This window comes from Thamnophis sirtalis, unplaced genomic scaffold, assembly GCF_051295495.1.
Source record: "Thamnophis sirtalis isolate CommonGarterSnake01/CBP01778 unplaced genomic scaffold, rThaSir2_p1.2 scaffold_4, whole genome shotgun sequence".
Classification (NCBI taxonomy): Eukaryota; Metazoa; Chordata; class Lepidosauria; order Squamata; family Natricidae; genus Thamnophis; species Thamnophis sirtalis.
In genome coordinates, this window is record NW_028261384.1 from 141,472,184 (window position 1) to 141,487,686 (window position 15,503).

A 15,503-nucleotide genomic window follows, 5' to 3' on the forward strand; every position below is an offset into this window, starting at 1 on the left:
CAAGGCGGCTCGACTACCTTTATTGCATTTTTGATAAGGGTAACTTTCCTAATAGATGGTGGGTATGCGGCAAACATAATATATCTTGATAGGAAAGGGAAAAAAGAACTAGGGAATTCTGGGAGTTGAAGTCCACATATCTTAAAGTGACCAACTTTCAGAAACACTGGGCTAGATCTCTCGATTCCTGGACATTTGCAAAACTCCAAAAGACAAGAAAACATTGACTGTGACTTCCATCTTGCTTGATCCAAACTCAAAGAGCAGATTCTCGGGATCTCCCAGCTGAAGTATCTCCAAAGGGGTCCCGGGAACCTAAGCCAGGGTGGGCTCCGTCCGTCCGCCCCGCTTTCCTGTGGGAAATCTCAGCCGCCGTCATCTTGATTCGGTCTCTTTCCTGCATCCGAGCATCCTGGCTGTGTCAAGTCTACCTCGCCCCAAACCACGATCCGCGAGGAAGGAGTCTCTTCTGGAGTTAGAACCCTAAATTTTCTGGGGATCCTTCTCGGAGATGGTTTGGGGGGGCTGCAAAGATGCTTGGACGTCTACAGACGGAGCACGCCCAGGAACGTCCCGTGGGTGGAGATGTCGAAGGAGGCGTTGAAACGGGGGATGCGCAAACTCAGACGGTCTCCTTGCTGCAGGTGGAAGACCCCTAGAAGAAAGAAAAAAAGGGTTTCAGACACAGGGACCCACATTTAACAGAACCGCCACAAGTCATACCAATGGCCCCTGTGGGCTGGGGACACATGCAATGGTGGGATTCGCATCGGTTCGCATCGGTTCGCACCAGTGGTGGGTTTCAAAAACTTTTGGAACCTCTTCTGTAGATGTGGGCCTGCTTTCCGGGTCCACTGGTGGAACCTCTTCTAACCGGTTTGGTAGATTAGACGAACCGGTTCTACCGAACCGGTGCGAACCGGTAGGAACCCACCTCTGGTTCACACGAACCACTAGTAAAATTAACTGAGCAGTTCGGCGAAGCATCTGTTGGAAGAAATCTCCTTCCAACAGCCTTTTGCCTTTCCCACCTTACGGGGTTAATCCTGTCAGGAAGGCAGGAAGTAAGAGTTTTGGTGTTCCTGTGTGTGTTGTTTCTAGCTTGTTTAAATGTTTTCCGAAACTGCCTCTGGGCTAAGCCTTGTTACATTGTAACAGCTGTTAATGTTTCTTGGCAGTATGCCCAGACTTTCTATAGACAGGTTCTCTGGAGTTTACTCGTACTTTTATTCTGGGGCTCGGGAGGAGGGTCATTAAGGCAGAGAACTGGTTGTTAACTATTCGAATCCCACCACTGGACACATGCCACGTTTGGAGAAAACGGGGTTCCCCTGTCCTGCCCATCTAAATGTGAGTTTCTTCCCTCAACTCTCTGGCTAAGCTCAATTCACTTTCTGAGCCACGGAAGAAGGAGAAAGACACGCGTGGAAGTGGTACAGGGTTTTCCACTTGAGCAGGGGGTTGGACTAGAAGACCTCTATGGTGCCCCCCCGAACTCGGTTATTGTGTTATCCCAAACGACGTGCCTCCAGTAGTAGTGGGTGTTCCATCACTGGATGTTTTTAAGGAGACATTGGGCAGCCATTTGTCTGAAAGTGTCGAGGGCTTCCTGCCTGAGCAGGGGGTTGGACTAGAAGACCTCCAAGGTCCCTTCCCACTCTGTTATTCTCAGAGGCAGTATTCAGCCGGTTCTGGCGAAGATCGCAGGTGGGCTGTCCATCCGCCATCTGCCCCGGCGCTATGCCATCCTATTTAGCCATTTTTGTGAGGTCAGACTCATGCGCAGAAGAGGCGAGTGTGAGCAAAGCATATGCGCGGAAGCCCAGGCACATGTTCGGAAGGTGTGCGCGCACGGCGAACTAGTGGTGAAAATAAGTGAAATCCACCGCTGGTTATTCTGTTAGGACGTAAAAAATATTTCCAACCCTTTACAAAGGAAGGAAGTTGGCTACGCTTAGCTCCTCCTCACAATGGATTAAGGGGTGGATTAAGAAGTGGGGAATGGACCCCAAATGGTCTCCCACTCCTGGTACCATCTGGGTGAGAGTCTTTTCCCCCAAAACCTAGACCAGTGTTTTGCAGCTTTGGACTTCAACTCCCAGAATTCCCTAGCCAGCACTAGTTTCCTACTTCCTTGTCAGCCCATCGAGGCCCAGCTCTAACATTTATTAATTTAACTTGTCATGAGTTTTTTTAAATTTATTTTTTACTTGCCGATAACCCGACGTTACCGGCTGTTAATAGACGTCAAAGTGGGTTTATCTCACAGGGAGCCACTGAGAGGGCTTTTCTTCCCCCTACTCCCATGCCCATCATCCCTGCCCTCTCCCTTCCTTCCTCCATGTGCTCCTCTTTCCCGCCCTGTCTACGATCCTGGCCCTTTGCCCCAAATCCATCAGATGTTTCCCCATCGGTCCACTGGAGGGCGAACGTCACAGCTGGCTTTCCAGAGGAAGCTGCGAAGGAACTGACATCACAAACATTTGCCGGTCTAGGACGCCGCACTCGCTCTCCTTAACGGCCCAGGCTCTCCCTTCTCCCTCCCATGACATCACAAACAATTGCCGCTGTAGGATGGCGTATTCGCTCTCCTTTGCGGGCCAGGCAACATACACACTGTAACACACACACACACACACACACACACACACACACACACACACACATATCCCAAGGGTGTCTTACCCCCACCCCATCCCAGTATTTGATTCCAGGGAGTAAGTCATCTGCGTACCAAGTTTGGTTGAAATTGCTCAAGGCACTCCCAAGTTGGAACATACATACATAAAGCCTTTTTAATATAAATAAAAATAAACAAACAAACAAACAAAAATAAATATAAATAAATATAAATATAAATAAATATAAATATAAATAAATATAAATATAAATAAATATAAATAAATATAAATAAATATAAATAAATATAAATAAATATAAATAAATATAAATAAATATAAATAAATATAAATAAATATAAATAAATATAAATAAATATAAATAAATAAATATAAAAATAAACAAATAATAATAATGAAATAATGAAATAAACAAATAAACAAATAATGAAATAATGAAATAATAAAATAAACAAATAATAATATAAACAAATAAACAAATAATAAAATAAACAAATAATAAAATAAACAAATAATAAAATAAAATAATAGTAAAATAGTAAAATAGTAAAATAGTAAAATAGTAAAATAGTAAAATAGTAAAATAGTAAAATAGTAAAATAGTAAAATAGTAAAATAGTAAAATAGTAAAATAGTAAAATAGTAAAATAGTAAAATAGTAAAATAGTAAAATAGTAAAATAGTAAAATAGTAAAATAGTAAAATAGTAAAATAGTAAAATAGTAGTAAAATAGTAGTAAAATAATAGTAAAATAGTAAAATAGTAAAATAGTAAAATAAAATAAACAAATAAAATAATTATAATAATAAAATAAACAAATAAACAAATAATAAAATAAACAAATAATAATAAAGTAATAAAATAATAAAATAATAATAAAATAATAATAAAATAATAATAAAATAATAATAAAATAATAATAAAATAATAATAAAATAATAATAAAATAATAATAAAATAATAATAAAATAATAATAAAATAATAATAAAATAATAATAATTAATGAAATAGGAAGATAATTTTTTTAACATCAAGGTAAATTACATCGACTTCATTCCCACTATCTACTAAGGAAGTTATCCAATTTTAAAAAAAATAATGCAATGAAGGTAGTCACAACTTTTGCTGACTGGGGAATTCTGGGAGTTGAAGTCCGCACCTCTTAAAGGGGCCGGAACATTCCGGGAAGGTGAAGGGCGGGGCTCACCTCCGCTGTAGCAGCTGTTATACGCCTTCTCCATCTTGGGGGGCATACTCTGGATGCAACGGAAGAGGATTTGATCCGGCCTGCCTACGGCCACTCGCCGTAAGACCTGCCCCATGGTGAAAGTGGGGTCATGGAACAGCACCTAGGAAGGAAGGGAGAAAAGGGGGTAGGCCCTACTTGATCTGAACCTATTTACAAGAAGTCCTCACTTAGCGACCGAAGTTACAACAGCACGGAAAAAAATAACTCATGATCAGTTTTCACACAACCACTGCAGCTTCCCCATGGTCAAAATTCAGACTCGTACTTACGACGGTCGTGTGATTCCCCTTTGGCGACTTACTGACGAGTCAATAAGGAAGCTCTGATTCGCGGAAGACCCGTGGCGACTCGCTGAACCCACGGCAGTGATTTGCTTAACGACGGTGGCGAGAAAGGTCGTAAACATGGAGCAGAATTCCCTTAACGACTGTCTCGCTTAGCAATGCAAAATGTTGGCTGCTGTTGCTAAGCGATGGGGTCATTAAGTGAGTCGCTCCTGATTTTAAGACACTTCCGCTGGGCTCGTTAAGCCAGTCTAACCTAACGTGAAATCCAATCATGCAAACATCGTTGTTAAGTGAATCGTAATTATGGTCGTTAAGTGAATCATTGGGTGGTTAGCTGAATCAGCCCACCCCCCCTTTGACTATGTTTGCTAGAAGCCCTCCCGGAAGGTCACCAATGGCGATCACATGACCCCAGGAGACTCCAGCCTCCATTAAATACAATACTGTTGTTAAGTGAATCATTGGGTCATTAAGTGAATCTCGATTTCCCCCATTGACTTTCCTTGTTGGAAACCTTCCAGGAAGATTGCAACTGATAGTCATGTGACCCTGGGACACTGCAACCTTCATTAAAGCATTTTTAATTTTCCAAATGCTTCCCAGGGCAAAATTAATCCTTGCAATCAGGGAAGCTAATTGGTCTCTAATTAAGATCCCTGCTGAGGGGAGCCCTCAGGGAATCATCTGACATTCCCCGCTTCGGTTTTATGTCGGTCGCATCTCTGGGGATCTGTGGTCTAGAACCGGCCACGAGGCCAAGAATTGACTCTCTTCCCTCCCTCACATTCTCCTATTCTTCCTCCCTCCCTCCCTTCCTCTTCCCATCTCTTCTTCCTTCCTTCCTTCTCTCCCTCTGTCCCTCCCTCTTCTTCTCCCTCCTTCCTTCATTCCCCTTCCCATCTCCTTCCCCTCCTTCTTTTCCTTCTTTCCTTCCTTTCTTTTCTTCTCCTTCCCATCTCTCCTTCCTTCCTTTTCTTCTCCCCCTCTTCTTCCCTCCCTCTTTCCTTTTTCTTCTCCTCCTTCCTTCCTTCCCCCCCTCCTCACATTCCCATATTCTTCCCTCCTTCCCTCTCTCCCCCCATCTTTCCTTCTTCCTTCATCACATTCCCATAGTCTTCCTCCCTCCCTTCCCATCTCTTCTTCCTTCCTTCCTTCCCTCTCTCCCTCCATCTTTCCTTCTTCTCCTTCCTTCATCACATTCCCATATTCTTCCTCCCTCCCTCTCTTCCCCTTCTCATCTCTCTTTCCTTCCTTCTCTCCCTCTGTCCCTCCCTCTTCTCCCTCCTTCCTTCCTTCCCTTTCCCATCTTCTTCCTTTCTTCCCTCCCTCTGTCCCTCCCAATTTCCTTCTTCTCCTCCTTCCTTCCTTCATCACATTCCAATAGTCTTCCTCCCTCCCTTCCCATCTCTTCTTCCTTCCTTCCTTCCCTCCCTCCCTCTTTCCTTCTTCTTCTACTTCTTTCCTTCATCACATTCCCATAGTCTTCCTCCCTCCCTCCCTTCCCATCTCTTCTTCCTTCCTTCTCTCCCTCTGTCCCTCCCAATTTCCTTCTTCTCCTTCCTTCCTTCATCACATTCTCAAAGTCTTCCTCCCTCCCTTCCCATCTCTCCTTCCTTCCCTCCCTCTTTCCTTCTCCTTCTTTCCTTCCTTCTTTTCCTCCCTTCCTCCCTCCACTCTTCTTCCTTCCTTTGTTCCTTCCTTCCCACCTCCATTCTACTTCCTTCCTCCCTTCGTTCTTTCCTTCCTACCTCCATTCTCCCTCCTTCCTTTCCTCCCTCCCCTCCCTCCCCAGCGGGAGCCCTCCCCCACCCCCCCCCACTCCAAGCGGGGGGGGGGGTCTCTCACCTGGCTGTAAACGAAGTAGAGACCCGTGTGCCTCACCACCACGTCTTGCCCGCTGGGCTCCAGCGCCCGGCCTTGTTGCAGGAAAGGGGACCACCAGATCTCCGTGGCATCGGCCTCCTCTGGGTGGGGGGGGGGGGTTTAAAGGGAGGAAAGCTGGGGTCAGATTGGAACACAGCCCTTACTCCTCCCCCCCCCCCCCCCGAGCCCTGCCTGCCTTTGTCCTGGGTGGGGCAGGCAGAAGTCCAAGCTTCACTGGGCCCCTCCCTCTCCCCTCTGCCCCCCCTTGCCCCCCCCTTCCACCCCAAACCTCCCATGTTAGTCGCCCCCCCCCTTTCTCCCCCAGGCCTCCCCAGGAGCCCACATTCCAGCCAGGAGCTTTTGAAAGGACATTCCTGAGTGGGTGGGGGGTGTGTGTGTCAGCCTCCCCCTCCCTTAATGAACGCGGAGGGCGCAGCCAGGCGGAAGAACACAAAGTCCCTCATCCCCGGCCTGGCCAGCCAAGCGTGCCAGGCAGAAGGGAAGGGACATTTCCAGGAAAGAGCTCATAAGGGGTTTTCCCCAGCCTAGATCGGAGGAGGAGGAGGAGGAGGAGAAGGGATGGAAGAGGAGGAGGAGGAGGAGGAGGAGGAGGAGGAGGAGGAGGAGGAGGAGGAGGAGGAGGAGGAGGAGGAGGAGGAAGAGGAAGAGGAAGAGGAAGAGGAGGATTATTATTGAATGGTCCTTGGTGCTTTATGAGCTTGGTGGTTTCCTTGCAGACGTTTCATGACCCAACTAGGGAATGTCATCATTGCTAGAAGGGAGGGGGAGGAGGAGAAAGAGGAGGAGAGGAAGAGGAAGAAGGAAAAGAAGAAAAAGGAGAAGGAGAAGGGAGAAGGAGGAGGAAGAGGAGGAGAAGAAGAAGAGGAGGAGAAGAAGAAGAGGAGGAGGAGAAGAAGAGGAGGAGGAGGAGAAGGCAGAGCAGGAGGAGGAGAAAGAGAAGGAGGAGAAGGAGAAGAAGAGAAGAGAGAAGGGGAGAAGGAGAAGGAGAAGAAGGAGGGAGAGGAAGAAGAAGAGGAGGAGGAGGCAGAGCAGGAGGAAGAGGAGGAGAAAGAGAAGGAGGAGAAGGAGAAGAAGGAGGAAGAGGAAGAGGAAGAAGAAGAAGAGGCAGAGGAGGAGGAGGAGAAAGAGAAGGAGGAGAAGGAGAAGAAGAGAAGAGAGAAGGGGAGGAGGAGAAGGAGAAGGAGAAGAAGGAGGGAGAGGAAGAGGAAGAAGAAGAGGAGAAAGAAGGAGGAGAAGGAGGAGAAGAGAAGGGGGAGAAGGAGAAGAAGTAGGGAGAGTAAAAGGAAGAAGAAGAAGAAGAAGAAGAAGAAGAAGAAGAAGAAGAAGAAGAAGAAGAAGAAGAAGAAGAAGAAGAAGAAGAAGAAGAAGAAGAAGAAGAAGAAGAATCACTACTGTAGCACCCTTGGGGCTCTCTGAGCTTGGTGGTTTTCTTGCAGACATCTCATGACCAAAGTAGGGAACATCATCAGTGCTAAAATAGGTTTGTCTGTGGAGAGGAGGAGGGGAAGGGGAGGGGGAGTAATGGTACACGGTTTCCTGTTTGAGAATTGGGTTGGACTAGAAGACCCCCAAGGTCCCTTCCAACTCTTCTTATTCTATTATTCTCCAAGCTTGGTGGTTTTCTTATAGACATCTCATGACCTGACTAAGGAACAACATCAGTGCTCGAAGGAGTGGAGTTTGCAAAAAGGAGGAGGAGGAGGAGGAGGAGGAAGAGAGGAATGGGAAGAAGGAGAAGGAGAAGGGAGAAGGAGGAGGAGGAGGAGAGGAAGAGGAAGAAAGGAAGGAAAAGGGAGAAGAAGGAGGAGGAAGAGGAGGAGGAGAGGAAGAAGAAGAGGAAGAAGGAGAAGGGAGAAGAAGGAGGAGGAGGAGAGGAAGAAGGAGAAGGAGAAGAAGGGAGGAGGAGGAGGAGGAGGAGGAGAGGAAGAGGAAGAAGGAGAAGGGAGAAGAAGGAGGAGGAAGAAGAGGAGGAGGAGGAGAGGAAGAAGAAGAGGAAGAAGGAGAAGGGAGAAGAAGGAGGAGGAGGAGAGGAAGAAGAAGAGGAAGAAGGAGAAGGGAGAAGAAGGAGGAGGAAGAAGAGGAGGAGGAGGAGAGGAAGAAGAAGAGGAAGAAGGAGAAGGGAGAAGAAGGAGGAGGAGGAGAGGAAGAAGAAGAGGAAGAAGGAGAAGGAGAAGAAGGGAGAAGGAGGAGGTAGAGGAGGAGGAGGAGGAGGAAAAAAACAGGGATGTATCTTGTGAGGCCTTTGGTGCTCTCTGATTAGTTTCTTGTCAACGTTTCATGACCCAACTAGGGAACCTCATCAGGACTAGAAGAGGGTGGAGTTTGTGGAGAGGGGAAGGAGAAGAGGAAGAAGGAGAGGAGGAGATGGTGCGATGGGGGGGAGGGGGGGAATGACCAGACGGCTTCCACAAGGGGGGGATTTCAAGCCTCCCTTTGAATTAGATCCCCATAGCACCCCCTAAATCCAAGGCACCCCCCAAGACCCCCATTATCCACCCTAAACAATCCATCCTCTTCCTTGTTTTGCCTTCCAACAGCTTGCGTGTCTACTGGGGCGGGGGGGGGGGAGACGTGGGACCTGCCGCCGCGTGCCCCCCCCCCTCAATTGAAAATCCAGAATTGCTCAAGCGAGAAAGACCTTCGGTGTCAAAAATGAGAAGTTCCCTGGAATTTTGCAAGATTTGCGTTTTACTTACAACTATCTGTGCCGGCCAGTCTGGAGGTGCCCACTTTAGGAATGCCATTAAAAAAAAAAAAAACGTTTTTTTTTTCCAACTTGGGTTTAACTGCTGAAAACCACACTTCTAATCCACACAGATGTATTGCAATTGCAATTGTAATTGTAACGGCAATTGTAATTAATTGTAATTAATAATTTTATTAATAATAATAAAGAAATAATTCTCCTGCAGCCTCTTCTGCTCTTTTGATTATTCGCCTTTAAATCTAGCTTCATTGCCTGGAATGGTAGAAATTATGATTTTTCAAAACTTCCATTAAGCCGAGCGTGTCGCCCACGAGAGATGGATGGTCTTAATAAATTTAATAAATTTAATAAATAATGCTTTACTCCTCATGGAATAAAATCGGCTACTCACCGTTGTTAGAATGACGGGCAGGGACCAAATGCAGGACGGAATGTTTTCCTATGGAGATCAAACACCGTTGTAAATAATGGGGCTGTGAGAATGGATGACAGGCTCACAATTTGTAAAATAGGTGCCCTCGCTTGGCGTTTAAAATTTTGGAGGCCTGTTTTTTCAATGGGTGGGATCAATTAATATTGACGTAATATATTTAATCGGCATTCAGCTGGGGAGGACAAGATGGGGATATGTGTGCCACTCCATTTTTAATACAACTTTCTCTTTTAAATGTCCTGTTTTTGTTTTTTTAAAAATTGTTGTTTTGTATCTTATTTTTTTGGGAATTAAATTTTAAAAAATTGTCAGGTAATGAGGATTTAATAGCTGCCAGCTGATGTAAGGTTGTAAGCTGTAAGCTGATGCAGTGGGGATGATGCAAGGAGTTGTTTATATATTTGTAAGTGGCCATTAGATGGCGTCTCTCTCTCTCTCTCTCTTTCTTTGTCTTTCTCTCACCACTCTCTCTCTCTCTCTCTCTTTCTCTCCTCTCTCTCTCCTCTCTCTCTTTCTCTCTGTGTCTCTCTCCTCTCTCTCTGTGTGTGTCTCTCTGTTACTCTCCTCTCTCACCTCTCTCTGTCTTTCTCTTTCTGAGTCTCTCCTCTCTCTGTGTGTGTCTCTCTCTGTCTCTCTCCTCTCTCTCTCTCTCTCTCTCTCTCACCTCTCTCTCTTTCTCTCTCTGTGTCTCTCTCCTCTCTCTGTGTGTGTGTCTCTCTCTGTGTGTGTCTCTCTCATCTCTCTCTCTGTCTCTCTCACTTCTCTCTGCCTTTCTCTCTGTCTCTCTCCTCTCTGTCTCTCTCCTCTCTCTGTCTCTCTCCTCTCTGTCTCTCTGTCTCTCCTCTCTCACCTCTCTCTCTCTCTTTCTCTCTCTGTCTCTCTCTCCTCTGTGTGTGTGTCTCTCTGTGTGTGTCTCTCTCATCTCTCTCTGTCTCTCTCCTCTCACCTCTCTCTGCCTTTCTCTCTGTCTCTGTCTCTCTCCTCTCTCTGTGTGTCTCTCTCTCTGTCTTTCTCTCTCTGTCTCTCTCCTCTGTGTGTGTCTCTCTCTCTGTGTCTCTCTCATCTCACTCTCTCTCTCTGTCTCTCTCCTCTCTCTGTGTGTCTCTCTCTGTCTCTCTGTCTCTCCTCTCTCCTCTCTTTCTCTCTCTGTGTCTCTCTCCCTCTCTCTGTGTGTGTCTCTCTCTGTCTTTCTCTCTCTGTCTCTCTCCTCTGTGTGTGTGTTTGTCTCTCTCTGTCTCTCTCATCTCACTCTCTCTCTCTGTCTCTCTCCTCTCTCTGTGTGTCTCTCTCTGTCTCTCGGTCTCTCCTCTCTTTCTCTCTCTGTGTCTCTCTCCTCTCTCTGTGTGTGTGTCTCTCTCTGTCTTTCTCTCTCTGTCTCTCTCCTCTGTGTGTGTGTCTCTCTCTCTCTGTCTCTCTCCTCTCTCTGTGTGTCTCTCTGTGTGTCTCTCTCTGTCTCTCCTCTCTCCTCTCTTTCTCTCTCTCTGTCTCTCTCCTCTCTGTGTGTGTCTCTCTCTGTCTTTCTCTCTCTCTGTCTCTCTCCTCTCTCACCTCTCTCTGTGTCTTTTTCTGTCTCTCTCCTCTCTCTGTGTGTGTCTCTGTGTGTGTGTGTCTCTCTCTCTGTCTCTCTCCTCTCGTCTCTCTCTGCCTTTCTCTCTGTCTCTGTCTCTGTGTGTGTGTCTGTCTGTCTGTCTCTGTCTCTCTGTCTCTCCTCTCTCATCTCTCTCTCTCTCTTTCTCTCTCTGTATCTTTCTCTTTCTGTCTCTCTCCTCTGTGTGTGTGTGTCTGTGTGTCTCTCTCTCTGTCTCTCTCCTCTCTGTCTCTGTCTCTCTCCTTGTGTCCAAGCTGAGTGGTAAAGGGATATTATCTCCCTGTATATAATAAGTACATATATAATCTGCTATTAATTGACTAATAGGCCCTGTGTGCTCTGTGCTCTGTTTTGCTCCTGGGTGTATCACGTACTAATCATTACACCGCCCCAAAAAACTCTTGACAATTCTAAAAAGAGAAAATAACTGGATTGAACTGAAAACCGGGCCCTCTGTATGTGCTCAGGAGCACTTCCCTCCCCTTTATAGCTGCTGCGAACTCTGTCAAGCTGAGCCCAGCACAGGAAACACCCCTTAAAACCAGGTTTCTCAAACGGATGACTCGAAGCAAGGACTTCGTAGGACTATGATGGTTTAATCCCGGTCTAGTTCTTTTTTTTAACCCCAGAGCAGCCTTTCTTCCATTCCCAGAATTCCCCAGCCTTCAAAGCTTTCCCAGAATTCAAGCACGAATAAGGAAGAAATTCTTATTTTTTTTATCGGATAACTTGTTTAATAGACAGGGGGAATGCGGTCGACGTAATATATCTTGATTTCAGCAATGTGGGGGAAAAAAACTCACAACAAACTAAATTAACAAGCCGGTTAAATGTGGGCTTAAATGGCCTGACGATTCAATACAGGTAGTCCTTGACTTATAACGCTTCACTTAGTGACCACACTTAGTGGGCGTTTTTCACACTTACGGCCGTTCCAAGCATCCCCCGCGATCAAAATTCAGAGGCTTCATACTTATGACGGTTGGGGGTATCATGCGAGCCTCCTGAGCCGCAAAGTCAATGGAGAAGCCAGATTCGCTTAACGGCAGAGGTTTCACTTAGCAACGGTGGCAAGAAAGCTCGTAAAATGGGGAGGGGGACGGACGGGACTCACTTCATCGTGGTCTCGCTTAGCCGCCTAAATTTGGGGCTCGGTTGCCGCCATACGTCGAGGACTACCGGTAGAAGACGGATGTGCCAGCTGCTGGGGGATTCTGGGAGTTGAAGTCCACCCGCTTTTCAAGTTGTCGAGGTGTTAAAAACACAACCCCACAATTTTAAATCATTCTCGCCATTCATTTTTTCCCCGAAGACCATCCAAACGACACAAGCCGCAACGGCCTCTCCCCATTTTTCTCACACACACACCCCCAAATGTGAAAACTTTGCAAAATTGGGAAAACTTTGCCAAATTTGGGCTAAAACGTCGGACGAGCTTGTTTGAATCAACAACTCTGTGTCTTTTTGGGGGGCGGGGGGCTTCAAAACTTCCTCCGGGGGCTGTAGGGGAAATCCTGCGGCCAACAGATGCCTCTGTTGTGTCACGGGCCTTTTGTCGAACGTCACAACTCTAGAGACACACAGAAGGACACGATGTCCTTTTCTATCGCTTTCACTTCCCCTCTTTCCACCCTGCGAATTTTGGCTCCTGAGCTCCACTCCGCTCCGCTGCACCGCAGACGTTCACGAAATTGTCGCTTGGAGAGAGCGTGGGATTGTGGTTGTGTGTGTGTGTGGGGGGGGGGTGTTAGAGGTTGGGGTTCCTGGTTAAAAAAGAGGGTTTTTTTTGGGGGGGGGACCCATAGAGGTCAGGGCTGGCATTGACCTAGCCTGCTTCTGCAAGAGTGTTGAGAGCAGAATAACAGAAGAATAAGAGAATAACAGAAGAATAACAGACTAACAGAAGAATAAGGGAATAAAAGAATAACAGAATAAAAAGAGAGAGTAGAAGAATAAGAAAATAACAGAAGAATAACAGACTAATAGAAGAATAAAAGAATAAAAGAAGAAGAGAAAGAAGAAGAGGAATAAAAGAAGAGGAAAATAATGGAAGAAAAACAGAATAAAAGAAAGAAGAATAAGAGAAAGCAGAGGAAGAAAAAGAATCAGAAAATAACAGAAGAATAACAGACTAACAGAAGGAATAAAAGAATAAAATAAGAAGAGAAAGCAGAGGAATAAAAGAATAAGAAAATAACAGAAGAATAACAATAAAAGAAAGAAGAATAAGAGAAAGCAGAAGAATAAAAGAATGGGAAAATAACAGAAGAATAACAGAAGTATAGCGGAATAAAAGAATAACAAGAATAAGAAAGCAGAATAACAGAAAATAAGAGAATAACAGAAGAATAAGAGAGAGCAGAAGAATCAGAAAATAACAGAAGAATAATAGACTAACAGAAGAATAAAAGAAGAAGAGAAGAAGAGAAAGAAGAAGAGAATAAAAGAATAGGAAAATAATGGAAGAAAAACAGAATAAAAGAAAGAAGAATAAGAGAAAGCAGAAGAAGAAAAGAATGAAAAAATAACAGAAGAATAACAGAATTACAGAATAACAAAAGAATAAGAGAGAGCAGAAGAATCAGAAAATAACAGAAGAATAACAGACTGAAGAATAAAAGAATAAGAGAAAGAAGAAGAGGAATAAAAGAATAAGAAAATAATGGAAGAAAAACAGAATAAAAGAAAGAAGAATAAGAGAAAGCAGAAGAAGAAAAGAATGAGAAAATAACAGAAGAATAACAGAAGAATAGCGGAATAGCAGAATAACAGAAAAATAAGGGAATAACAGAATAAAAGAATAGCAGAATAAGAGAGCAGAAGAATCAGAAAATAACAGAAGAATAACAGACTAACAGAAGAAGAAAAGAAGAAAAGAAAGAAGAAGAGGAATAAAAGAATAGGAAAATAACGGAAGAATAACAGAATAAAAGAAAGAAGAATAAGAGAAAGCAGAAGAAGAAAAGTATGAGAAAATAACAGAAGAATAACAGAAGAATAGCGGAACAGCAAAATAACAGAAAAATAAGAGAATAACAGAATAACAGAAGAATAAGAGAGAGCAGAAGAATCAGAAAATAACAGAAGAATAACAGACTAACAGAAGAATAAAAGAATACAAGAAGAGAAAGCAGAGGAATAAAAGAATGAGAAAATAACAGAAGAATAACAGAAGAATAGCGGAATAAAAGAATAACAAGAATAAGAAGGCAGAATAACAGAAAAATAAGAGAATAACAGAATAAAAGAATAAGAGAATAAGAGAAAGCAAAAGAATAAGAAAATAACAGAAGAATAATAGAATAAAAGAAAGAAGAATAAGAGAGCAGAGGAATAAAAGAATCAGAAAATAACGGAAGAATAACAGAATAACAGAAGAATAGCGGAATAAAAGAATAACAAGAATAAGAAAGAAGAATAAGAAAATAACAGAAGAATAAGAGAATAACAGAACAATAAGAGAAAGCAGAAAGAGAAGAATAGGAGAATAAGAAGAGAAGAAGAGAGGAATAAGAGAATATAAAACAATAAGAGAATAACAGGAATAAGACAAAGCAGAAGAATAAGAGAATAAAAGAATAAGAAGAATAAGAGAAAGCAGAACAATAAAAGAATAAGAAAATAACAGACTAACAGACGAATAAAAGAATAAAAGAAGAAGAGAAAGCAGAAGAATAAAAGAATAAGAAAATAAGAAAATAAAAGAAAATAACAGAATAAAAGAATAACAAGACTAAGAAAGCAGAATAAAAGAATAAGGAGAAAGCAGAAGAGAATCATGGAAGAATAACAGGATAACAGCAGAATAGAAAAATAAGAGAATAAAAGAAAAAGATGTCATTCTTCTCTTATTGGGACCTTGGAGGTCTTCTAGTCCAACCCCTTGCTCCAGCAGGGGACCCTATAGCATTTCAGACAAATGTCTGTCCGGTCTCTTCTTCAAAACCTCCAATGTTGGAGCCCCACGATTTCTAGTGGCAAGCCGTTCCCCTGGTTAATTGTTCTCACTTTCAGGAAATTTCTACGTTGCTTCTGTCCTTGATTAGTTTCCACCCATTGCTTCTTTTTCTGCCTTCCGGTTCTTTGGAGATGAAATTGAGTTGCCTGTGGTTCTTTCGCACTAATTGTGTGTTTTTTGTTACTTTTAAGGGCGCATCTGTTTAATTTTATTACATTATAATAAACTGCCCAGATTTGCCCAAGATAGAATCAAATAATATAGCTTCAAATAATTAATGATAAGAAGGAGAGCAGTCTTCCCATATTTGAGGGGCTGCCCCCAAGAAGAAGGGGGGGTCCACCTATTCTCCAAAACCCCTGAAGGCAGGAAAAACAGAATCAGAATAACAGACTTGGAAGGGACCTTGCAGGTCATCTAGTCCAACCCCGCACAGGACGGGTGGAAACTCATCAGGGAGAGAAGCAACTTAGAATTAAGGAGAAATTTCCTGACAGGGAGGACAATTAACCAGCTTGCCACCAGAACACTGGAACTTATGGTGTAAGGCCTTTTGGCTGAGCAGGGGGTTGGACTAGATGACCTCCGAGGTCCCATCCAACTCTTTTTTTTTATTCCATTCATTTATCACTGGAGCAGAAGTTGCCAACGCTCCGACGCCGGAGCGTTTGGAAGGAGAGATGAGAGAGCCCTCTGTCTCTGAAACGGTGTCGGGTCCCCTGCTTGAGCAAGGGGGTCAGACTAGAAGACCTCTAG

At 44.0% G+C, this 15,503-nt stretch overlaps 1 protein-coding gene across 1 annotated transcript in view; it reads right to left on the reverse strand.

Annotated features, from left to right (window-relative positions):
- The window catches only part of LOC106546072 (uncharacterized), a 44,811-nt gene continuing 29,308 nt past the window's right edge, over window positions 1-15,503 (reverse strand). The window contains exons 10-13 of the mRNA XM_087715031.1: window positions 9,160-9,207; window positions 6,023-6,141; window positions 3,849-3,990; window positions 1-655 (exon numbers count right to left, since the gene is read on the reverse strand). Of these exons, the coding sequence (XP_087571157.1) occupies window positions 546-655; window positions 3,849-3,990; window positions 6,023-6,141; window positions 9,160-9,207 (419 nt within the window). The 3' untranslated portion in view covers window positions 1-545. The remainder of the gene's footprint in view (window positions 656-3,848; window positions 3,991-6,022; window positions 6,142-9,159; window positions 9,208-15,503) is intronic.